This window comes from Camellia sinensis, chromosome 3 (genome assembly GCF_055761805.1).
Source record: "Camellia sinensis isolate YWXY chromosome 3, ASM5576180v1, whole genome shotgun sequence".
NCBI lineage: Eukaryota > Viridiplantae > Streptophyta > Magnoliopsida > Ericales > Theaceae > Camellia > Camellia sinensis.
The window spans coordinates 46,527,339-46,553,619 of NC_138963.1; the positions used below are offsets into that span (position 1 = coordinate 46,527,339).

At 44.6% G+C, this 26,281-nt stretch overlaps 1 protein-coding gene across 1 annotated transcript; it reads right to left on the reverse strand.

Annotated features, from left to right (window-relative positions):
- Nucleotides 1-21,433: 21,433 nt before the first annotated feature.
- LOC145821479 (putative disease resistance RPP8-like protein 2) lies at nucleotides 21,434-23,331 on the reverse strand. The gene is made up of 3 exons (XM_082918001.1): nucleotides 22,623-23,331; nucleotides 21,629-22,160; nucleotides 21,434-21,467 (listed from the first exon to the last, which is right to left on the reverse strand). Exons 1-3 carry the CDS (start codon nucleotides 23,329-23,331, stop codon nucleotides 21,434-21,436), a joined length of 1,275 nt encoding a protein of 424 aa, XP_082774127.1.
- Nucleotides 23,332-26,281: the final 2,950 nt, after the last annotated feature.

Sequence of the window (26,281 nt, forward strand, 5' to 3'; positions counted from 1 at the left end):
ATCCTTATGCTATGCATGTTTGCATCCATTCATCTGTATTGCATACACCGGGCTCGGCGCATCATACTAACTGCATTGTATTTCAATTCCAAGTTGAATACATGTCCCAAGTTGCATTTCATATGCCATTCTTAGGATAGCCGAGCCTATTCTAGTTGCATTTTTGCCTGTGTTGCATTAGCCATCTTAACATGAACTAGGATCATACATGATTTCTAACTAGTTTCTTGTTTTGGCTCGGAGTACACTGCGAGAGTTTACGCTTTAGCATACTACATATGTGTTAATGTTGCCATGAAAGCATGCTTGCCATGAGGCTAATTGCTTATGTGATATAACTGCCTGAATGCCTGTGGGTGAAGGTTGGATTGCTTGAATTGGAACAATTCATTGAAATTCGTGATTTAGCCTACTTGTGAGTAGCAAATCTCAAACCATTTTCTAAACAAACGGATATGCGATGCTTTGTTCCAAATTAGGCGATCTAGTCTATACTTGTTTTGCTGTGCGCATCACGTAGTAAAGATTAGCTAATTAACCGAAATAAGAATGCATGTGTTTTCAAAAATAAGATATCATGTTTAGTAGTGGTCGATCTTTGATCGGGCGAGCGGGGGTGCTCATTGCATGACCTTTCCCAATCGTACCCAAGTTCCCAAGCCGAGGCAACTTTGGTGATGACGGACACGTGGCCTTAGGCACGAGTCAGGGTTTCCTAAATTCCCCCAAAATAAAATATTTAGGTGGCGACTCTGTATCTGGAAAAGTAGTCCATGTTTGACACTTCTTTCTTAAAAATCAATTTTCCAAAATGATTTGCCGGATTTGGACTCTTCGGTGATTTATCGGTCTCGCATTGCACTTTGTGAGATTAGATTCAGAACCGTGACATTTGAGTCAGAACTGTAGTAGCGAAGCCCTCGGGCGCGTCTATGTAGACACCCCATTTTTGACCGTCCTTAAGACTTGGACGTCACCGTTTGAATACTCGGTGATTATCCTTGTTTGTGTTCGTTTGGAGTTCCCGGAGGTCTCGGCTCGCGTGCCCTACCTCAGGATCTCCGAACTCAACCGTTTAGTGTCTGGTTTTGCACCAAACACTTGCATCTTGCCTTTGAGAGGCAGGGTAGGGCTTGTGGACCATCCCCACACCCCACCGGTAGTGGCTAGAGGCCACCGGCTGGTTTTTTGCTGCTATCGGCACTTTTGTTTGCCGGTCGGCACATTTTATTGCCGGTCGGCATAGTTTGTTGCCGGTCGGCACTGTTTTTTGCCGAAATGGCATTTTTGGGCAGCCGACCACTGTTCATCCACTTTATGGAGATATTTTGTGCCAGCTGTGATAGCTGGCACCAACTCTTCCCCCCTCCATACACGTGTATGGAGGGATCTGCCTCTAAGCAAGCTTGTTGTATAAGCTTTGCAAGAGGGAGTCATATAAGAAGAGGGCCTTCCTCTTTGATCTAGGTTAGACTCTTGCAACCAAAAACCAGACCTTGGAGATATAGATACATATTATCTCTATACCTCCCTCGCTCTCCTCCTTTGTGTGTGTTTCTTAGCTCAAAAGGTGGTTTTTACCTTACTTTTGCACCATTACACACACCATCAAACCTTACTCCGAGATTGAGGGACTTGGGGGGTTGTTTCTTGAGTTTTTGGACTGGTTTTGATCAAAAGAAGGAGGCTAGACCATTTGTTCTTCAAAGGTTCTTCAAGGGTGAGCATCTTGATTTATATTCCCCAAACTTGCAATAGTTTTTTACCTATCTTGCTTGCTGTTTTAGCCCTTGTGTATAACATAAAAAGGGCTTGTATTTTCCTGCTCTAGCACTTTCATTAAGGTCATTTTGTGGTTTGAGTGCAAACTCACCCTTCTAGGCCTTGTTTGGTCCATTTTGGTGCCTCTTTGATAAGGTTTTGTTCACTTCAGTGTTTTGGTCCTTTGATCATTGAAAATCAGTGTATTTTTAGTGTCAAAAAAGTTGGTTTGAAGTCTTTCATAGGGGAGGGACACCCCTCTCCCTTTATGATTTTGTTTCCTTGAGTTGTGGCCCAAGAGGGTGACATGCATGCTTGCTTGGTTCTTGCTTCATTTCAGAACTTTTTGGGTGTTTTTAGGTCATGTGGGATCTCTATTTTTGGTTGGATTTGTACCTCCTTGTATGCTTGTAATACTTGCTTTGTATTGCTCCATTTTGCTTAGAAGCGCATCTCATGATTAGGCCATGATTCTTGTGTGTGTTGGCTTAGTTCCATGAAGCTTTTAGGGTCATTTTTCCATGCTTAAAGTCTGTTGGCTATCCGTTTGGTCATGCTTGACATGTTTGTTAGGGTTGCTTTGCATTTTGGCTTAAAAGCTTTGAACATGTTGACCTCTAGCATGCATGGTTGTAATCATCCTCATGATTTGACATCATCTAGGATCACATTTTAGCCCAAGGATCATGTTTGTATGTGTGCATGCATGGCCTCTTTTATGCCTTGAGGGTGTACCCTCTTATGCTTAGGAATGAGCCTTAGTGCATATGCCTTTTGGGAGTCATCTTTAGCTGCCATACTAGGAGGTTTTGGGGTCCCATTTTGCATAAAAAAAATCTGTCCTTACTTGTCTTAATCATGCCATAGCTTGGTCTTGTTGTTGGAAGTAAAGTTGTCCCCTTTTGTGCCTTGACCTTGGGATCATAAGTTTGCTTGTTAACATGAGTTGTTTGTCCATCATTTTGAGCACTTTTGGTGCTGTTTTGAGGTGAATAAAGGTCTGCACCTTTATCACTTCGAGGCCCCCTTTGCATGCTTATTTCATGATTGATTGCATGATTGTCCCATTAATGTGCTATTCTAATGCTAACTTTATGGCAAATTGGTTCATGTTTGTATCCCAATTGCATCTTGCATGTTGACATTACATACTTGCCATGTTTTTGTTGCATAACATTTGGTATATCTTGCATGTTTAGCATCATGTTGTATTTTGAGCCTTGTGAGCATAACATGCATTGCATCATTTGGCTTGGGGTGTCAAGCCAAATATGAGGGTCAAGGGACATTCATACTCCAAGTGATGCAATGTACCTTGATTCTCGGTCACCGGGGCCTTTGACTTCGACATGAAAAGGCTTCGGATCTCATTTTGTTTGTTGCATGCATCCTTACATTGAGTGGCAAATTTGATCCCTTGGGTCATCATGCTCCATTGATGGCTCAAAGATCGAGGGTCGTGCTTCTTTGAGTTCAAAACATGATAAGAAGCACAACCATGCCCACATGTACCTGAGAACCCCATGCCATGCACTGTCTGTTCTCTGTTTGCTGTCAAATTGTCTTCTGCAGGAAGTTTCTGCCGACCGGCAGAATTTAGTGCCGACCGGCAATATCTGGAGTGCCGAGGAATCCAAAAAATGCCGATAGGAATTGTGAAGTGCCGGTGGGAATTCTGTCCAGCCGGTGGTGCTCTGCAGGATGCAAGGAACTTGCTCCAGTACTTTGGCAATTTTTAGAAAGACAAGGCAGTACAAACAGAGGCGGCAGGAGTACAGTACGGGTTTTCCGGGCGAGACGGATTCGAGCATGCATCATTCGCGCATCCTGAGGCAGAGGCTGCGGCTGCCCTCTTCTTTCCTTTGCCATCTTTTCTTTTAAATTAAATTAGAAATCTTGTAATAATTTTATTTGTTTATTATTTTGGGACTGTAATATTTATTTGGGCCCTCCAAGTGAGGGCAAATATGTAATAAGTGTGTGTGGGTGGTGTGTATGTCTTCTAATCCCCATTTCTTTCTTCCCTTTTATTTACCCGCTTATGATGGTAGATTAGGGCATTTTTTGAAATTGGCATACCTTATGCTATGCATGCGTGCATCCATGCATTTGTATTGCATACATTAGGCTCGGTACATCACGCTAACCGCATTTGTATTTCAAATTCTAAACCGAATATGTGATAATTGTGGATTTTCACATACCATGTTTAGGGCTAGCCGAGCCTGCCTAGATCGCATCTTGCATGTGATGCATTAGCCACTTTTAACATGAACTAGGACATGCATGTTTGCTAACTAGTTTACTGTTTTGGCACGGAGTACGATGTAAGTATTTTTGCTTTAGCATCCAGCATGCGTGTGAGTGTTGCCATGACAGTATGCTTGCCATGCGGCTAAGTGCTTACATGAGATAAACTGCTTGAATGCCTGTGGGTGGGGGTCAAATTGCTTAAATTGGGATAATGCGTTAAAACTGCGATTTTTAAGCCCACTAGATAGTGGCAAAACCATCTTTTCCAAAAGCCCACTTGAAGGTGGCAAAACCTGCATTTTAGCCTACTTACGAGTAGCAAACCATTTTCAAAACGAACATAAAATGTTTTATTTCCAATTTGGGCGATTCGGTCTATACTTGTTTGCCGCGCGCATAACATAGTAATGCTAGGCTAATAATTGGAATAAGAACACATAACGTTTTCAAAACTGGATATCACGGTTAGTAGAGGCCGGTCTTCGGACCGGGCGAGAGGGGGTCCTCATAGCTGACCTTCCCTGATCGTACCCAAGCTCCCGAGCCGAGACAACTCCGGTGATGACGGACATGTGGCCTTCGGCACCGAGTCAGGGTTTCCTAAATTTCCCCATTTTAAAATATTTAGGTGGGGACTCTGTATCTGGCAAAGCAGTCCATGTTTGGCACTACTTTTTCAAAAATCTGTTTCTCAAAACGATTTGCCAGATTTGGACTCTTTGGTTCAGACTTAGAACCGTGACACAAATCGAGTCCGAACTGTAGCATGAGGCCCACGGGCGCGTCTACAGTTTCTGGCGACTCTGCTGGGGGAATTTTAGAGAGCTTGACTCAAACTCGTGATATCCTGTTTTGATTTCGCTTATATGTTTCTTTGCATTGCATGTGCATTGGTGCACCGAGGAACACAGTGTTTGCCATCTGCCATTCCTGAACGGTTTGCCGGAGGCTTGCCTTGTCAAGGCATGTCCATAAGGCTGACCGGCTATGGGCTCTGACAGCATGGGAACAGAAACCCCGGTTTACCGGGGCATCCTTTTTAACCATTCGACCTAGTGCATATTCGGATCCATAGTGACTATTCCAAATTAGGACAGGCTGCTTACCCGATATTAGGTTGTTTGAGAACTGCTGCGTGCATAATGAAACCCTAGCTCCTGACAAAATAGGACAGGGAAACCCTACCCCAATGTAAGGGTGTTTTGGCTCTCTTTACTTGCTATGTGCTTTTAGAATGTATTTCTACAGGGAAATGTACATACCAGTTTGCAAGTCTGGGCATCAGGCCTGAGGGCATCAGTATCAGTTTTAAGAGAATCAGTTATCTGCGGGTATCAGGGTTCAGTGTTGGGAACAGAGCTCGTTTTTGGGGAAACAGTGATCAATATCGAGGAACAGTGTGTTCGGCTCACCGACTTTGTATTGAATATCCAACTGTGTATTATATGTTTATTTTATACTGTTGTGCTGTCCGGTTGTTGGTTTATTTATTGCTTTATTTATCTTTTTGCTAGGTAGTTTAGCATCATTGCGTCCAACCCACTAGACATTCCCCAAGCACTCTGGATCAGAGGTCGTCGGCTCCATCGATCTGAGGATCTGATAGAAGGACAACCGGTGTACCATTCTCTACCCCCGGTTACTAAACGGAAGGCAACTAGGCAGAGGACATCGGTCCAACAGTCAGTACAGAGGGCTTCATCTACCCCACCTGTGTAAAGTAGGGATCAGGATCCTGTTTCACCCACAGAGAGGGAACGCATACTAGTAACTCAACCAGAGCAGAATAGTATGGCTAGCTTAGAGGAGATGGTGCGCCAACTTCAAGAAAGCATGAAAATGATGCAGCAGGATGCTGTCCGACAAGCAGAATTCACCAGACAACAAGCTACAGTCATGAGTGAGCAAGCAGATTTAATTGGGAGATTGCAACAGCAAACTGGGGCATCACCTTCGCAGCAAATCCCTCCTCCATTAAGGGTTCCAATACCCGAAGAGACACCAATCGCCCGGAATGTCCAAGAGGATACAGACATCCCAACAGGGCCAGCTCCCCTCCCGATTCCACCTCAACAATCCAAGGCACCCACTTCCATCAATCTGTCGGATTCTCCCTTTGAGTCCGAGGTAGACCCCATGACGTTAAAAATGCACAAGCTTGAAAAGCTGTTCAAGAAATCTCAAGGTACGAAGTCCATTCCCGACATTGGAGACGGATACATCGACACAGCTGTGACGCTGCCAGATCGGTTTAAGATGCCACAAATTGATCGTTTTGACGAATCTGAGGATCCCATGGTACACCTGCGACTATTCTCAGACGTCCTAAGGCCAATGGGCCTCACTAGATTGCAGAAGCTATCTTTATTCGGCCGGACCTTGTCGGGAGTGGCGGCCGCATGGTATGCCAAGTTAGAGGATGATGTCAAGAGAAATTGGGACGAGATGGCCGAGGCCTTCATCCTGCAGTACTCGTATAACACAAATCGAGATCACGACCCGGGATCTCGAGACAACGAGGCAAGAACCCAAGGAGAGTTTCTCAGAATTTGTAACCAGATGGCGGGCTAAGGCTTCGATGATGACCTTAAGACCCACGGACAAAGACCAGATTCGGATGATTGTGCGCAATCTCCAGCCGAAGCTAATGCAAAAGATGATCGTAGTCCCCTTCCCTACCTTTGCTGATCTGCATGAAATGGGGGTACAGATCGAGGACGCCCTAAGACAAGGGTGGATTGATAATGACCGGGAGCAACCTCGCAGAAATTTCAATCGTAATACTAATGCAGGCCCGAGCGGCGCTACGACTGCCAGGACCTCCGAAGTGAGTATGGTCACCACTAACCCTTCCCCAAGAAATACGGCAGCCACACCATTCTCCGGTGCGTCCGGAAGCAACTCACAAACAGCCAAATACCCTCCCAGAAACACCAGAACCTTCGCTCCACTTTATATGCCCCTGTCCAAAGCTTTGGGGGTTTTGATCAGAAAAGGGCATCTGAAGCCCCTAGAGCCGCGGCCCTTACCTGAAAGACTACCCGCCACCCACAATCCAGCCAAGTATTGTGCGTTCCACCAGCAGCACGGTCACGACACCGACTTATGCTTTCGTTTACGTCATGAGATTCAAGATCTCATTGATAATGGGGTGATTCTACCCCCTGAGAAACCCAATGTTACTACAAATCCTCTCTCCACACATAACCAAGTTCCACCACCCAAAAGAATCAACTTCATCTACACTGGGGTCGCATCCTACGATCCTAGTATCTATATCACACCCTCCTACTTGCCTAAACCGAAAGTTTTCCTCCTTGATTGCACCGATTTGTGCATGATGGACATCTCTATAACCCAACCCAAGCCAGTGGTGGTGACCATCGAGAACAGGAAAGAGGTTGTCAAACCAGAGTCTGTGGAGCCTGAGAATGATATTGGGAATGCTTACAGTCCGAGTGACTACATTTCACCAGTGGGCCAGAATCGACCAAATGTCGAATTTCCAGTCGGGGGAGAGCTGTGTGTAATCCGAGGGAACGGTCCAAGATAGGAAACGGATGATTTGGCAGCCATGGAAGAGGATTTTGCCAAGTTCCAATTTTGCGATAACCAAGATCTAGAATATTCAGCCACCAACTGGTACGATAATGAAGAATCAGCGGAGGCCACAGGATGGTTAGACGATCAGCCAGATGTAATAGGGGAGTTCCAGTCAGAACAAGGCCCGGCAGGGGCGGGAATGTCCACAACGGCCGGGAGTGTCGAAGAACAGAATACATCGCCGGAGAGCGCCGGTGTCGAGAGTTTCGCTCGGGAATGGAGCATTTTAAGTACAGGGATCAATGAGCAATCTACTGCATTGACACAGTCAGAACAAGAGAGATTCGAGGATTCTGAGAGGATCAGGAAAGCAAAAGGCCACGTGGGGGTCGAAACCGCCACAAGTACGGAAATGGAGAATGCTGCGAGCATAGGGATAAAAGGTACTGCGAGTATCGGGACAGTTGTGCCAGAACCAGACAGATGCTTGTCAGCTGCAGATGGTATGTGGTGGGAAGACGACGATCTATGTCTTGCCCACACGGACGAGGATTGGAAAGGTAACCAACCAGATGATATCTGGTATATCGGCGAAGTCGATCACATGACTAGGAGTGGACGGTATTTCAAGCCTCCACACCTAGATCAACCAGAGGCATCTGGAAAAGATAATGAAGCAGAGAAACAAAAGGAGAAGCAACTCGAAGACGAGGCCGTATTGAGACAATTGAAAAAGATACAAGCAGACATCTCCATCTGGGGACTGCTTATGGCTTCTCGAGTATATAGGCAGGCTGTCCTTTCAGCCATGGATAAGGCCAAACTTTCCATAGATACCACGCCTGAACAACTGGTGGGCTTAGTCTTTTCGGGAGGAAGTTCCCCAGCATTGAGTTTTTCTGACAAAGAACTGCCACCCGAGGGTGCGAACCATAACAAGCCGCTCTACATCTCTGTCGAGTGCAGAGATAAATGGATACCTGTGGTACTTGTCGACACGGGGTCCGCCATCAATGTCTGCCCGGCAAGGACAGCTTATGCGATTGGTTTGAAAGTCGCAAATTTTGTGCCAACGGCCCAGGTGATTCGGGCATATGACAACACAAGCCGGGAAGTGATGGGGACAGTTAAGATTCAAACAAAGGTTGGGCCAGGACAGCACGAGATAGATTTCCATGTCTTGGAGGTTCCTGCAACGTTCAACTTGCTTTTGGGGCGGCCGTGGCTGCATCAGGTAAAGGCGGTCTCCTCTATCCTACATCAAGTGGTGAAATACCCCTATGGGAAGGGAGTAGCCATTGTTTTTGGAAACTCATCAATTCATCCACCACCAGAGGTATCTACGTCTGTTCTAGAAATTGAGCACGGTATAGAAGATGTGTTCATATCAGGTTTTACCTTGGCCGAGGCTCGGGTCGTACAGAACATCATGGCAGCTAACGAAGGGGTGTATGTCAGTGCCCAAGCAGTCTATCTCATGAACAAACTCCAGCACATCCCCGGGATGGGATTAGGCAAGAGCGGCAGGAAAGGTGCCGCAGCATCGGCCGAAGTGCCACATAACCCCCATACCTTTGGTTTGGGCTACCTACCCACCAAAGAGGATTGGATAAGGAAAGGAAAGGAAATGGCCGGAAGGGCCAGGGCGAAACAGATGGGGAAGCCCTTTGACTTAATGCACCAGCCCATTCGAGGGACCCTAAACGGATGTTTCGTCCGGGAGGGGGAGGACTTTCCGTCCTGTGGCTTCCCAGAGCCGTGGCTCAACGCGGAGAAGAAGCGCGTACCGGGATTTGAGATTTTCTTTGATTTACAGTTACCTGAGGGTGACATCGCCGAAGGGCAGGCAGATCTATCGGCTGAGGCTGGGCAAAGTAAGGAAGTGCAGTTTGAGGACGCTGAAAACGAAATGGGGGCAGCGCTGGCATGTCTGCTTTCAGATCCTCCGATCGAACAGAAGTGCTTGGGGGATAGCTCCTCGGTATGTGTGATTGGCAATGAAGCGGCTGCGAGCCTACCATCAGCTATTTTGGATGCGTCCATCGCACCTTCTCTCCTCTGGCAATATGAAGAAGGCTTTTTATCAAGCAGCACCGGGTCAGGTAGTGAGCCGGAATCTGATTCTACCGAATCTTGTGCGTCGAAATCAGATTCCAGCTCAACTGAGTCTGAGTCCGGTATTCCCGGCGGTGATAACTCGGATGCCACAGTCCTGTCTAGGTCATCTTTTTCATTTTCTTTTGAGTCTGTTGTAACAGAGGAATCCGACGGCTCGGAAGTATTTAATGAGAACGACGTGGATGTGGTTTCGGAGTATTTTTCTGTGCCTTTGATTTATTGCTTAAATCAGGATTTTCAAAATTTTGATGAAAACGACGAGGAAGAAATTCCTCCGGTTTTGCAACGGTTAATTGATCAAGAGCAGGAAAGATTTGTTAAACCTTTAATGGATGAAATCACTACTGTGAATGTTGGTACTGTGAAGGACCCGCGGCTGGTCCAGATCGGGTCCACGTTGTCTTCTGAGGAACGCGGGCGCTTAGTCGCTTTGTTAAAAGATTTCAAAGATGTTTTCGCGTGGTCCTACGAAGACATGCCTAGAATCGATCCTGAGATTGTACAGCACCGGATCCCTCTTGATCCCGAGGCCTGACCTGTCAAACATAAGCTCAGAAGGATCCGCCCTGATTGGGCCATTAAGATCAAGGAAGAGGTCACCAAGCAGATTGATGCAGGCTTCCTGTTGGTGTCTGAGTACCCGACTCGGCTGGCCAACATTGTTCCGGTGCCGAAGAAAGACGGCAGAATTCGGGTCTGTGTAGACTTCAGAGACTTGAACAGGGCCAGTCCGAAGGACGACTTTCCCCTGCCGCACATTGATGAATTAATAGATTTCACGGCAGGACACGCCTTGCTTTCGTTTATGGATGGCTTCTCAGGCTATAATCAGGTAGTAATGGCACCCGAAGACCGGGAGAAGACTGCATTCACTACCCCGTGGGGTACATATTGTTATAGAGTGATGCCATTTGGGCTGAAAAACGCTGGAGCTACCTATCAACGGGCAGCAACTACAATATTGCATGATATGATCCATAAAGAGGTCGAGGTGTATGTGGACGACATGATTGTCAAGTCCAAAGAAAGAGAGGGCCACTACACCGCCTTACAAAAATTCTTTCAGAGGATTAGAGAGTTTCGGCTGCGGCTGAATCCCCAGAAGTGTACTTTTGGTGTTACAGCAGGGAAGATGCTAGGGTTTCTAATTACGCAAAGGGGCATCGAGGTCGACCCTTCCAAAATCAAGGCCATCTTAGAAATGCCACCACCGAGGACTGAAAAGGAGGTGAGAGGCTTTCTAGGTAAAGTGCAATTCATAAGACGGTTTATCTCTAAATTAACCTTGACTTGTGAACCACTTTTTGGTCTCCTGAAGAAAGGAAAGAAATTCCAATGGGACGGCCGATGTCAAGCAGCTTTTGAGCAGATCAAAGAGTATCTACAGAACCCGCCTGTGTTGTCACCGCCAGAACCGGGGAGACCGTTGATATTGTATCTTTCGGTAACTGAGACCACCATGGGCTGCATGCTCGCACAGGAGTCAGAAGACAAAGTGGAAAGGGCCATCTACTATCTGAGCAAAAAGATGCTGGATTACGAGACCCGCTACACTTCGCTCGAGAAGGCTTGCTTGGCCTTGGTATGGGCTACCAGGAAGCTGCGGCACTACCTGTTAGCTCACTCTGTAATGTTGGTTTCATGTTTGGATCCCATCAAATATCTTTTCGAGAAACCAGCACTTACGGGTAGGCTAGCTCGTTGGTTGCTATTGCTTTCCGAATTTGACTTGAAGTATGTAACACGCAAGTCGGTGAAAGGGAGAGCGGTAGTGGAGTTCCTTGCCGACCACCCGGTTAAGGGGGATGAAGCGGTTGAGTACCTATTCCCAGATGAAGCCATTCTGCACATCGAAGATGAAACTTGGACGATGTACTTTGACGGAGCGTCAAACCAGTATGGGTATGGGATAGGGGTGTTGCTGATAGCGCCTGACGATTCCCGTATCCCTTTAGCATTCAAGCTCCAGTTCAGAGTCTCGAACAATGAGGCAGAGTATGAGGCATGTATTGCTGGTCTGGAAGCAGCCCTAGAACTAGGGGTAAGATGGTTGGACGTCATTGGGGACTCAAATCTTGTTGTGTCTCAAGCAAAAGGAGACTGGAAGGTCAAGGAGGAAAGGATGATAATCTACCACCAAACCTTGGATTTGTTAATTCCTCGATTTGAGAAACTAAATTTCACCCACCTCGTAAGAGAGAACAATAGGTTCGCAGATTCACTAGCAACTCTATCTTCCATGATAGACATCCCGTCGGGAGTCTGGATGCGTCCAGTCATCATTGATAAGAAGTTTGCGCCAGCATACGAGTCAATTTCTGCCATAGATGAGGCCCAAGACGACAACCCCTGGTATTACGATATTTGGAACTTCTTGGAAAAGGAGACGTATCCACTAGGGGCAAGCGCCAAGGATAAGAGGGCCATTAGAAGAATGGCTATTCAGTTCATCATCTGCGGAGGTAAGCTGTACAAAAGGGGTCATCTGGGAATGCATAAGCTCTGTGTAGAAGCTGAAGAGTCGAAGCGCCTAATGGAGGCTATTCATGGAGGGGAGTGTGGTGCGCACATGAATGGAGTAATGCTGGCCAGAAAGATCCTCAGGCAGGGTTACTACTGGTCGACCATGGAGGAGGATTGTATCGGCTTTGTTCGGCGATGCCACAAATGCCAGATCCACGCAAACCGTATGAACATCCCACCATCCAAGCTTTACAACATGACGTCCCCGTGGCCATTTTCCGTGTGGGGGATTGATGTGATCGGAGCTGTTACCCCGAAGGGGTCGAACGGACATGAGTATATCCTGGTAGCGATAGATTATTTCACAAAGTGGGTCGAGGCCCAATCATACGCGGTGTTGAAAGGGTCACACGTCACCAAGTTCATCAGAAACAACATCATTTGTCGCTACGGGGTACCAAACGAGATCATTTCGGATAATGGATCCCACTTTAAGAAAGAAGTGATCGACTTGTTGGAAAAGTATAATGTGGCTTTTCATAAGTCATCTACGTACCGGCCGCAAACCAATGGAGCAGTTGAGGCCGCCAACAAGAACATCAAGCATATACTGCGGAAAATGGTGGAGACCTATCGAGATAGGCCAGATAAGTTGCCGTTTGCTCTGTGGGGCTATAGGACTTCAATTAGAACTTCTACCGGAGCAACTCCGTATTCGTTAGTTTATGAAATGGAGGCTGTTCTACCTATTGAGATTGAAGTTCCGTCTTTACAGGTATTGGCCGAGTGTCAGATAGCTGAGGCAGATTGGCAGCAGAGCAGGTTCGAAGAACTTATGCTCTTTGACGAAAGAAGGCTGAAAGCACTGTACCACGTTCAGAGTTATCAGCGCAAGATTGCTCGGGCTTTTAACAAGAAGGTTAAGTCCAGAAATCTAAAGGAAGGGGATTTGGTACTCAAAGACAACCGAGCACCCATCCACGACCCGAGGGGCAAGTTCAGACCCAATTGGACTGGTCCCTACATCATCAAAGCTATCTGGTCAGGTGGAGCTGTGGTTCTGATGGACTTAGATGGCTTGGAATTTTCCCAACCGATCAACATGGACAAGTTGAAGAAATACTACCCTTGAGAGGCTCGCTAGGCCGAAAACCCGGAAGGGCGACCTAGGCAAAAGTCAGAGCACAAAAAAATTAGAAAATATAAAAACTGAGCTCGCAAGGCTGAAAACCCGCAAAGGGCGGCCTTGGCAAAAGTTAGAGCGCAAAAGGAGAGTGAAAATACTCGAGTGAACCCCAGCCGGAACTACGTGAGGCTTGATTCCCATGTTTGGGATACGTAGGCAGCTTCATCCTGAAGTTCAGCTATAACACTTCCCCGATCAACTTTGTCCATTTGATCATCTCAGTCATCTTTGTTCATCAGCATTCGTTGGAATCTCCGGTGCGGTGCCACTCAGACTAGGGGCAACTTTCCGTTGCTATGCAGTGCTGCGGCGCTCTTCAGACTAGGGGCAACTTTCTAGTTGCAGGAATCTGGGGTTGTGCATCTCGAGTGACAGATCTCAGGCGTGTCCAGTTCTGATCCACATCAAAAATATCTTTGAAAAGTTTTAATATAAGCTGACTTTGTTCAAATAATCTTTTTACAACTTTGACCATTTTTGGACCAAGGTGGAAAATTTTCAGTGCCACAACTTTCAATTTCTTTGATTTCAAAACAGAGTTCTCCTGCTCTTACACACAATTGAAGTTATTTTTTATTACATTCATAAGAGAAAACTTGAAAGTACTAATAAAGCAATAAATCTATGGCATAGTCAAGTCAGGTGTTCCTGCACCCCCTCCCAGAGCTGGCCGAAGCCTCTGATGCCAAGATGGGCCCGATCTGTGCTTCTTCATTGAGCCAATCTATGCACTCGTCAGGCAAAGTGCAACTGAAAGTAGGAGCGGGGGCCAGGAGTTCTCTCATCCTCCACGCAGTGGCCTGCCAAGCAAGCTGCGCGCCCCGGGCTGGGAATGCAGCAGGATACTCTATCCCCTCTGGCGGGCAGGTTTGATCATGGCCAAATTGGCGTCGAATCCGAAATGGGAAATAGAATACACAGTGAGTGAGACCAACCAGTTGAATCCCAGTCCGCCGAGGCATATTGTAACTCATTGCCGGAAGGTTCAGCCAAGGGCACCGCCAAGCAATACGGTCTGCGGACAAGTGGCACATCCAAGCGAACCACCATTACTCATCCAAGGCATTGACTAGACGATGCCGGAAGAAGTAGACGCGAGCTGAATATGCGGGGCAGGAGTCCACAACCTGCAGTTTATCCATCAGCCACACCTGGGGAGGGATTGAAAAATGAGAGATTAAAGAATAGAGAGATGTACGAGGAGAGAAGAGTGAGAATAGGGTTTTTGTGAGAAAAGACCGAGCTTGAGGGTCGAGTGATGTGAGCAATACATAAATGCGAGATTGGGTGGGAAACATTATCTGTAGTAGTAGTGGACTCCCCGCCAATCTAGACGTCTCATGACGATAAAAGGCGTCTAAGCCCATTAGCGTCTCGGCCAGAGCCATGGCAATACAGCTCTTGCCCTCCTTCAAGCCTTGGGCAACCTCAATCAACCGGATACTAGCCCCTCCAGACCCTGAGACGAACAGGAAATGGGACAGCATGCACAAGCAGAGGGCATGTCGCCGGAAGCCTTGCCAGTGATGGTTGTTGCGATCACCAGCATCAGAAAATCGATTAGCCAAACTCGGAATGTCCAGCATCCCGTCACAAATCAGGGACCGAGCGTCACGCATGCTGAGTCCACACATGCGCCCTAAGGATTGGACATGACCAAAATTAAGTTAGGACAGGAGTTCCTCGTCGCGCTCGGACTCCATTAAGGCTCGGAAGTCTTCGAAAGTAGGACATATCTCTTGCCCGGCGAAGCTAAAGACATGTGTCACCGGATTCCAAAACCTTGCCGCGGCTTGAAGAAACGGGAGGTGCAATGGGGTGCGACCTAGCGTGAATAGTGCATTTATGCCGAAACCCCGGAAATTCACTTTTTCCGAGCCATTCAAGCTAGCAATCCAAGCTGTCAGATTTTGGGCAAGAAACTCTTCCATTGGAGCGAATCAGTGTGAAAATGAGAAAAACTACGAGGCTGGGATCTTTTGTAGGAGATAAGGTTGAGTGGGGGACAAGTGTCAACATTCTGGTGGTCCCCCTCATTCAGTGCCGGCCGGCCAAAAACTCTGCCGACCGGCCATTTTATTTTGCCGACAAAACAGACGCATGGCTGGTAGCCATTCCTTGCAGCCGGTGGTCCCTACACCATGCCGGTAGACTTCCTTCTGGTTTTCTGAGCTGTTTATGCTAAGAATTGGGGAACTTCACCACCTCCAACCCCTCCCCGGCGATCGACTCTTGCGGAGCCACGCCTGTCTGCTTGTCGAGTTTTGAACATTTGCTTATCGAGTTGTATTTCGCTCTCTTTGAGCTCTTGATTTGTTTATCAAGTTGTATTCACACTTGTTTGGTTGCGTCATGTCCTTGTTTTGCTTATTGAGTTGTAAGTCGGTTCACTACCTGATTATTACGATGGCAAATTTCCAAAATGAGTTCAATTTCGTTCACATTGTGGTGTGATACCCTGCGATGCGATGCACAGAAGATCCACAAATGCAACATCTTTTGAATAAAATGATTTGTTTCATTCCCATCACATGTTTTGCAAAGTGTGTGAATTTTAAGAAAGAAAATAAAACCTGCCTGAGGCAGTGCAATGTGCTTAAACTACTAGTAAAAAGGAAAATAAAACGTAGAATGGCAGGGTAGCCAAGTATCAGAATTGATACCAGTGAAACTCCCCTTGCGGTTAACGCACCTTCCGCATCTTTGTTCGGGTCAGCCACGTCGTTGGACGCCCTCACAATACGGGAAATCACACCTTTGAAACGTGAACCTTCGAGTTGACCTCAGGACACAACTTCTGCGAGCAACCCTCGATGCGTGTGAAGAATGCCCCGCCCCATATCCTTTTCATGCTTTGTGAACTCCACAAATTATTTCAATTATGCTATGTAATGGTACATCCTTTCTTTACTTGCATAGACCGCATGTTTAATTCCATTACCTGCGTAGACCGCATGTTTTGATTGCGTAGACCGTATGCTTAATTCCATTACCTGTGTAGACCGCATGTTTTGATTGCGTAGACCGCATGTTTAATTCCATTACCTGCGTAGACCGCATGTTTTGATTGCGTAGACCGCATGCTTAATTCCATTACCTGCGTAGACCGCATGTTTTGATTGTGTAGACTGCATGTTTAATTCCATTACCTACGTAGACCGCATGTTTTGATTGCATAGACCGCATGTTTAATTCCATTACCTGCGTAGACCGCATGTTTTGATTGCGTAGACCGCATGTTTAATTCCATTACCTGCGTAGACCGCATGTTTTGATTGCGTAGACCGCATGTTTAATTCCATTACCTGCGTAGACCGCATGTTTTGATTGCGTAGACCGCATGTTTAATTCCATTACCTGCGTAGACCGCATGTTTTGATTGCGTAGACCGCATGTTTAATTTCATTACCTGCGTAGACCGCATGTTTTGCTTGCGTAGACCGCATGATTTATCGATTTCATTACCCGCGTAGACCGCATGTCTTGATTGCGTAGACCGCATATTTAATTTCAATACCTGCGTAGACCGCATGTTTTGCTTGCATAGACCGCATACTTGTCAATTTCAATACCTGCGTAGACCGCATGTTTTGCTTGCATAGACCGCATACTTGTCAATTCCATTGCCTGCGTAGGCCGCATGCTTATGATCAATTTCGTCGCCTGCGTAGACTGCTTGCTCCACTTACCTAGTTGTATTTCCATATGCATTGTCATGCTCCCCACTTGCTTTGCGCTATCACGCATTTCGAGTACACTACTTTGCATGTTGCTAACGATATTGTACCTGTTAAGTTTGTTTTCTTTTCAGGCACGATATTGTATGTACGGTTCATTTGAGGTTGATGCAACCAGACGGGCCGCACAAGTATTGTATCTCCCGAGTGAGACGTATTGAGAATGGCATAATTCTCTTACATCCTTTCTGCATTATAGTGTAGTTTGATGTGTGCTAGCTTAAAACTGTCGCATGTATGCTTCGTTACAGCTTTCTTTGCATGATCATAAGTTATGTCCGGCTCTCTGCATTGTCTTGCATTTTGCCCCTGCCTTCAGGCGCATATCTTGATTGTCTTGCATGTTTGTCTAAGTCTTCGGCCTTGTCAAAAATGGGTCGTCTCTGGGCTTTGACATTCACTCCCGTCATTGTTATGACTTTCGAGTTCTGTCAAAGAGGGGCAACTGTAGACACCCCATTTTTGACCGTCCTCAAGACTTGGACGTCACCGTTTGAATACTCGGTGATTATCCTTGTTTGTGTTCGTTTGGAGTTCCCGGAGGTCTCGGCTCGCGTGCCCTACCTCAGGATCTCCGAACTCAACCGTTTAGTGTCTGGTTTTGCACCAAACACATGCATCTTGCCTTTGAGAGGCAGGGTAGGGCTTGTGGACCATCCTCACACCCCACCGGCAGTGGCTAGAGGCCACTGGCTGGTTTTTTGCTGCTATCGGCACTTTTGTTTGCCGGTCGGCACATTTTATTGCCGGTCGGCATAGTTTGTTGCCGGTCGGCACTGTTTTTTGCCGAAATGGCATTTTTGGGCAGCCGACCACTGTTCATCCACTTTATGGAGATATTTTGTGCCAGCTGTGATAGCTGGCTCCAACTCTTCCCCCCTCCATACACGTGTATGGAGGGATCTGCCTCTAAGCAAGCTTGTTGTATAAGCTTTGCAAGAGGGAGTCTTATAAGAAGAGGCCCTTCCTCTTTGATCTAGGTTAGACTCTTGCAACCAAAAACCAGACCTTGGAGATATAGATACATATTATCTCTATACCTCCCTCTCTCTCCTCCTTTGTGTGTGTTTCTTAGCTCAAAAGGTGGTTTTTACATTACTTTTGCACCATTACACACACCATCACACCTTACTCCGAGATTGAGGAACTTGGGGGGTTGTTTCTTGAGTTTTTGGACTGGTTTTGATCTAAAGAAGGAGGCTAGACCATTTGTTCTTCAAAGGTTCTTCAAGGGTGAGCATCTTGATTTATATTCCCCAAACTTGCAATAGTTTTTTACCTATCTTGCTTGCTGTTTTAGCCCTTGTGTATAACATAAAAGGGCTTGTATTTTCCTGCTCTAGCACTTTCATTAAGGTCATTTTGTGGTTTGAGTGCAAACTCACCCTTCTAGGCCTTGTTTGGTCCATTTTGGTGCCTCTTTGATAAGGTTTTGTTCACTTCAGTGTTTTGGTCCTTTGATCATTGAAAATCAGTGTATTTTTAGTGTCAAAAAGGTTGGTTTGAAGTCTTGCATAGGGGAGGGACACCCCTCTCCCTTTATGATTTTGTTTCCTTGAGTTGTGGCCCAAGAGGGTGACATGCATGCTTGCCTGGTTCTTGCTTCATTTCAGAACTTTTTGGGTGTTTTTAGGTCATGTGGGATCTCTATTTTTGGTTGGATTTGTACCTCCTTGTATGTTTGTAATACTTGCTTTGTATTGCTCCATTTTGCTTAGAAGCGCATCTCATGATTAGGCCATGATTCTTGTGTGTGTTGGCTTAGTTCCATGAAGCTTTTAGTGTCGTTTTTCCATGCTTAAAGTCTGTTGGCTATCCGTTTGGTCATGCTTGACATGTTTGTTAGGGTTGCTTTGCATTTTGGCTTAAAAGCTTTGAACATGTTGACCTCTAGCATGCATGGTTGTAATCATCCTCATGATTTGACATCATCTAGGATCACATTTTAGCCCAAGGATCATGTTTGTATGTGTGCATGCATGGCCTCTTTTATGCCTTGAGGGTGTACCCTCTTATGCTTAGGAATGAGCCTTAGTGCATATGCCTTTTGGGAGTCATCTTTAGCTGCCATACTAGGAGGTTTTGGGGTCCCATTTTGCATAAAAAAAATCTGTCCTTACTTGTCTTAATCATGCCATAGCTTGGTCTTGTTGTTGGAAGTAAAGTTGTCCCCTTTTGTGCCTTGACCTTGGGATCATAAGTTTGCTTGTTAACATGAGTTGTTTGTCCATCATTTTGAGCACTTTTGGTGCTGTTTTGAGGTGAATAAAGGTCTGCACCTTTATCACTTCGAGGCCCCCTTTGCATGCTTATTTCATGATTGATTGCATGATTGTCCCATTAATGTGCTATTCTAATGCTAACTTTATGGCAAATTGGTTCATGTTTGTATCCCAATTGCATCTTGCATGTTGACATTACATACTTGCCATGTTTTTGTTGCATAACATTTGGCATATCTTGCATGTTTAGCATTATGTTGTATTTTGAGCCTTGTGAGCATAACATGCATTGCATCATTTGGCTTGGGGTGTCAAGCCAAATATGAGGGTCAAGGGACATTCATACTCCAAGTGATGCAATGTACCTTGATTCTCGGTCACCGGGGCCTTTGACTTCGACATGAAAAGGCTTCGGATCTCATTTTGTTTGTTGCATGCATCCTTACATTGAGTGGCGAATTTGATCCCTTGGGTCATCATGCTCCATTGATGGCTCAAAGATCGAGGGTCGTGCTTCTTTGAGTTCAAAACATGATAAGAAGCACAACCATGCCCACATGTACCTGAGAACCCCATGCCATGCACTGTCTGTTCTCTGTTTGCTGTCAAATTGTCTTCTGCAGGAAGTTTCTGCCGACCGGCAGAATTTAGTGCCGACCGACAATATCTGGAGTGCCGAGGAATCCAAAAAATGCCGATGGGAATTGTGAAGTGCCGGTGGGAATTCTGTCCGGCCGGTGGTGCTCTGCAGGATGCAAGGAACTTGCTCCAGTACTTTGGCAATTTTCAGAAAGACAAGGCAGTACAAACAGAGGCGGCAGGAGTACAGTACGGGTTTTCCGGGCGAGACGGATTCGAGCATGCATCATTCGCACATCCCGAGGCAGAGGCTGCGGCTGCCCTCTTCTTTCCTTTGCCATCTTTTTTTAAATTAAATTAGAAATCTTGTAATAATTTTATTTGTTTATTATTTTGGGACTGTAATATTTATTTGGGCCCTCCGAGTGAGGGCAAATCTATAATAAGTGTGTGTGGGTGGTGTGTATGTCTTCCAATCCCCATTTCTTTCTTCCCTTTTATTTACCCGCTTATGATGGTAGATTAGGGCATTTTTTGAAATTAGCATACCTTATGCTATGCATGCGTGCATCCATGCATTTGTATTGCATACATTAGGCTCGGTACATCACGCTAACCGCATTTGTATTTCAAATTCTAAACCGAATATGTGATAATTGTGCATTTTCACATACCATGTTTAGGGCTAGCCGAGCCTGCCTAGATCGCATCTTGCATGTGATGCATTAGCCACTTTTAACATGAACTAGGACATGCATGTTTGCTAACTAGTTTACTGTTTTGGCACGGAGTACGATGTAAGTATTTTTGCTTTAGCATCCAGCATGCGTGTGAGTGTTGCCATGACAGTATGCTTGCCATGCGGCTAAGTGCTTACATGAGATAAACTGCTTGAATGCCTGTGGGTGGAGGTCAAATTGCTTAAATTGGGATAATGCGTTAAAACTGCGATTTTTAAGCCCACTATATAGTGGCAAAACCATCTTTTCCAAAAGCCCACTTGAAGGTGGCAAAACCTGCATTTTAGCCTACTTACGAGTAGCAAACCATTTTCAAAACGAACATAAAATGTTTTATTTCCAATTTGGGCGATTCGGTCTATACTTGTTTGCCGCGCGCATAACATAGTAATGCTAGGCTAATAATTGGAATAAGAACACATAACGTTTTCAAAACTGGATATCACGGTTAGTAGAGGCCGGTCTTCGGACCGGTCGAGAGGGGGTGCTCATAGCTGACCTTTCCCGATCGTACCCAAGCTCCCGAGCCGAGACAACTCCGGTGATGACGGACATGTGGCCTTCGGCACCGAGTCAGGGTTTCCTAAATTTCCCCATTTTAAAATATTTAGGTGGCGACTCTGTATCTGGCAAAGCAGTCCATGTTTGGCACTACTTTTTCAAAAATCTGTTTCTCAAAACGATTTGCCAGATTTGGACTCTTTGGTTCAGACTTAGAACCGTGACACAAATCGAGTCCGAACTGTAGCATGAGGCCCACGGGCGCGTCTACAGTCTACAATAAACTCTTTGAAGTCATTGAAAGTCTTGACTCCAAATTAAAACTGCATTTTATTCCAGTCTCCAGTATCCACGAGCATTAATCCTTCATTAAAAACATTAATATAATTAGAAGATCCTTAGTGATTTGCTCACTTTTGGTTCATTAAAAAAAAAAATGATAAACAGTATATTACAAATGAAAAAAACTTACATGCGAGGGACGAAGGCTCCCACTCATTGGTGAGTAAAATGTTTCTTCCCAACCTTTTTTTAACATCTGCAACAAAATTCGGCGACATGTTTGTTAAAGGTAATTCCTTCAGGGCAGGCAGGTGCTCTAATCCATCCAACTTCGTCAATTTTTTGCAACCTCTAATTTCTAACTCCGCAAGTTGGGGCATGCCACCTCCCTCCAATGTCCACTGAACTAGGTTTTCTAGCATCCACAATTTCATGACGCGGAGTTTAGGGAAGTTCCCTGAAACACATCTCATTTCCGACCCTAGATAAGAGAAAGCAAGAATCTTGAGGACGTTCAGTTGAGGCAGCAGCTTCCCTATCACCGGCATTGGATCTTCTATGAGTTTTGACATTGACAATGTTAGGACTTTGAGATTCAGGGGAAGGTATTTAATCCCATCCTTTATCACTCCAAACAAATATAAGTTCGAAAGAGACTGATGGTCCTTCAAAGGACTCAACTTGAGGTCTAAAGGTTGACCAAATCGATCTTTTGATCTCAATCTTAAGGTTTGGAGTTTGTCAAGTCCTGATATGCACTTGGCTGTTTTCTCTGCTGATTTTGGATGGCATGACAATCCCAATTTTCCAAGGCTGGTGAACTAGTCTAAACCGTATTCATAAGGGTCCTTAGCACCAAGCAGGAGCCCCATTATGGTTTGAAGGTTTGTCGGTGAAGACTCTTTTGATGATGGCTTCGCAATTGACACCTCGTTCATAAAGAGATGTCGAAGGTTCTATGCCTTCCAAATGGAACCCAGCAAAGTGGTTATATTAGTATACTTCAAATCTAAAGTCTCCAAGCATGGTAGATCCCCAATTGATTCCGGACAAGATTCTAGACCGGTCCATCGCAAGCCTATGGACCTTAGGTTCTGTAAGTGTTAGTCGAGTTTCTCGGGTAGCAAAGGTTTGTAGACACCCTCTAGATCAACCACTTTCATCAGGAAAATACCTCTAGATCTCCTCTTACTAATTATTGTGTTAAGCAATGTACCGACTTCTCTATTAGATGTACCTTGTTTTTGGGCTTCGAATGAAACATACGAGCATAGATGTTGAGTATGAGACTCCAAAGTAGACTTGACCCCAACATAATGATCTGCAAGCCTCCGAATAATCTGATTAGACTCATGTACATGTGAATTACAATGGTGGATTTGAAGAAATCCTATATCGTCGGCTTTTGGCAAGAAGACATTGTAAAGAAAGCTCGACATTTGACATGTTTTGGGGCTTCCGTCTTCTTTCCATGTGGCTATTTCAATCATGTTTCTCGATACTAGTTCTTCCAAATATGCCTTGGCCAGAACTTTAAGTTCAAGGACACTAGTCGCAGTAGTAGTTGATATTTGAATAAATCCCTCGGCAATCCACAACTGCAACAACCTCTGCGTAGGAATCTCATACGCTTTAGGGAAGAGGGTCAAATAAAGGAAACACGGCTTTAACACATACAGTAGCTCATGATAGCTTAAAGCTACGATAGTCAAGAGATCAACTGATTGATCATCATCCCCCAAGTACTGTGAAAGATGATCAATTACACCGGACCACTCATCATTCGGTTGTATGCTCGAAAACAATCCTCCAAGCATGACAATTGCTGGAGGCAAACCGCAACATATTCTCACAATTCCTACCTTGAAATTGTTCAAATTATCATGATTTGCCCCATTTACCACCTTCAAGAACAATTCCCAACTCTCCTCACCAAATAAGCTCATGAGTTTCAATGGGTGACCCCACGGGTCAACCTCAGATGCAAGCTTAGAGTCGCGCGTAGTGAGGATGACTCTGCTTGCATTCGCGACAACAGCGAAGGGAGTGCTAACATGATCTAGACATGATTGGTGCAGATACCATCCAATACTATTAAAAACCTGAGCTCCATTAAAATCTAGAAAAGCAAAGCCAACTATTGGTGCTCACTCATAAGCTCCGCGTCAGCCAATACGCCACATATTGGAATCTGTTTGATTATTGCAAGCAACAGATCCTTGTATGTGAAATCTTTGGCGACGTGGAGCCATGCACGACACTGGAAATGCTACTGAATGTCTACTCTGTTGTAGACATTCCTTGCCAGTGCCGTCTTTCCAAGCACTTCTTCGCTCACCAGAGAAATCACACAGAGGCTTTTCTCCTCCTCGTTGTCGGTCAATTAAGCTATTAACTCCTTCTCGACATCTCCACGTCCAACAAGTACATCGTGCTGCATTTTTTCATGCGTTGCGAATGTTTGATTAAATTTCTTATAATCAAGGATATTGTATTGGTCTGTTTGTGTTGCCGGTCAATGTTGATGTGGAAATAATTAAGTGGATACATCTCTGAAGCTTCGTACAATTTTATTCATTTTGTAGGTGAATCGGATTTGGATCCATGGTCTCCTTTGTTGGGTGTTGAGGAGGAAAGATTCGATGATATATTCTGCAGAGTAAAGAGTGTGAAGAAGCCAAGGCCAAGACGAAGCCGAGACTCATCGAAGCTAGTGGTATTGTTGTTTTCGGCATGGAGGAAGATCAAAATATGTTTGAGTTCTTTCAAGGTGAAAAATCTAGAAATCCCCTAGATGTTGATTTGTGATTATGTATCAATTTTAAGCAGTATATAACAATCCCAATCAAACAATCAAGACAAATCGACACAATGATTTTACGTGAAAAAATCACAATTGGAGCACCTCCAATTGTGATAAAAAAATCACGGGCAACAGCCACAAAACAATCCACTAAGAAGATATAAAGGAATTGCACAGGTATACTCTCAATTACCTAGCGAATCCACGCCCGAATTGAACCAACCCCTATGTGTCTCTTCCAACCCCGTCTTCACTTCGGAATTGTCTTGACGATGAGCCACTCCAGAATCCACCAAAGCTTCAGACTCAAATTCTTCAGAATCCACCGAAGAACAACTCTCTCTTTTGTATAGAATGAACAAACAAACCTTTGATGTATTCTTCTTAACCCATGAGTTGAATACTCAATTAAACATCAAAGAAAACTAGCAACATATCCCCAGATATAAACCTTAATATCCAAAAAGAAGATCTGAAAAAGTAATCCTAAAATCTGACAGAAACACGTACTTATAGAAATCTGAGACTGTGAAGCTCGCTCGAGCGAAGGTTCTCTCGCTCGAGCGAGGAACTAATCTCGCGTGTTTTTCCATAAGTGGCTTCGCTCGAGCCACACAACCTTTGCTCGAGCGTACATTCATCCTTCTCAGGTTTTTTTGCCAGACGCAGCCTTTGCTTGAGTGAGCAAGGGCGGACATGCAACTTCGAATGCAATTTTGCATTTTGTTTCAGGGGCGCTGCCCTCGACCCCGTCAGGGCGCTGCCCCAAACCCGCCAAGGGGTGCTGCCCCCTGGACCCCCACGAGCTGACCAGGCAGCTTGATTCCTTTCATAATCAGCGAAGTGGCAATCTTGAAAGTATTAACATCACAAACTTCTTTGCAAGGCACAATTCGGGTTGGATTCGCATCTAAAACTCATATCCTCACTGAAATACAAGAGCGAATAAAATTACAACTGAAAGGAGTTTTGTCAAACGGGATTGCCAAGAATAAAAACCTAACACAAGGCAACGTCCACGCGATTTGCTAGTCCTGGAAAGATAAATCTTCCTTCGGCAAGAACTACAAGAACAGATTGTAATTTCTGAAATAAAATTAAAATAGGCACATCATCAGCCATGGTCATTCTCTCTCTCTCTCTCTCTCTCTCTCTCTCTCTCTCTCTCTCTCTCTCTTTTCTTGCTTGCTTAGTTTCTTACGGATTCACAGCTAGGCAACTGTTAATCATTGGACGCGGACTTCTTTATTCTTTTTTTTATATGCTTTATGCTTTATTTTTTTTTAATTATTTATAATTTTTTTTAGTGACACGGTGTTCCATGATTTATTTATTTATTTATTTTACATGATATGATAAAAAATTAAAATTTGATATATAACTTACAATGTCACTAGGAAAAATTTGTTGAACTTAAATTGTAATCTCAATATTTTTTCCAATTACTGACCGGTGAATTTATCAATCACATCGTAAAAAATTATGTAGAGCATTGTACTATTAATTATCAACAAAAATATCTTTAATTATGAATTTAGTGGCCTTTAGTTATAACGGAAAATTGCCACCCAATGGTATTCCCACAAAATTATTATAAGTTGATGGAAAATTTTAAGAATTTAGTTATTAATATTTATAATTTTTTTATTGATCTGTAATTATTTTTTAAATATACACTGAGATTTTGTTTGGGAACAGACTATTTTAGTAATTTTTTGACTTTTTACGAAAAGATGTAAAGAAAAATAAAAAAAGTGATGTGGCAACTTATAACGACCTTTTAGCTAAAATACATAGTTCTCAAACGAGACTTTAATTTAATTTTTCTCTAGTTATAACGTGTTGGTTGTAACTTAATTATTATCCATAGTGTTTGTTGTGGCTTAATTATAATATATTGTGGTTATTATTTTAATTATGATTGGAAAATCATATTTATGTCTCAAATCGTGTGTGGTTATGATTATTGTTCCTTTGAATGATTGAAAGCAGTTTAATTATAACGCGAAGTAATATCAATATCATAAAATGTCATAACTTACCTCTGATATACGGATTTGTATTGTAGAATCTCCCATATATTACAAATTGAG

Excerpts from the sequence above, each read along its gene's own strand:
- LOC145821479 (XM_082918001.1), bottom strand. The coding sequence starts at position 23,331 with ATGAGCTTATTTGGTGAGGAGAGTTGGGAATTGTTCTTGAAGGTGGTA. Across the intron at positions 22,161-22,622 it reads ATTCGAAGCCCAAAAACAAG|CAGAGAAAACAGCCAAGTGC; the intron begins GTACATCTAATA and ends ATCCAAAATCAG. Across the intron at positions 21,468-21,628 it reads GTTGCAGATGTTAAAAAAAG|GATTAATGCTCGTGGATACT; the intron begins GTTGGGAAGAAA and ends TTTTTAATGAAG.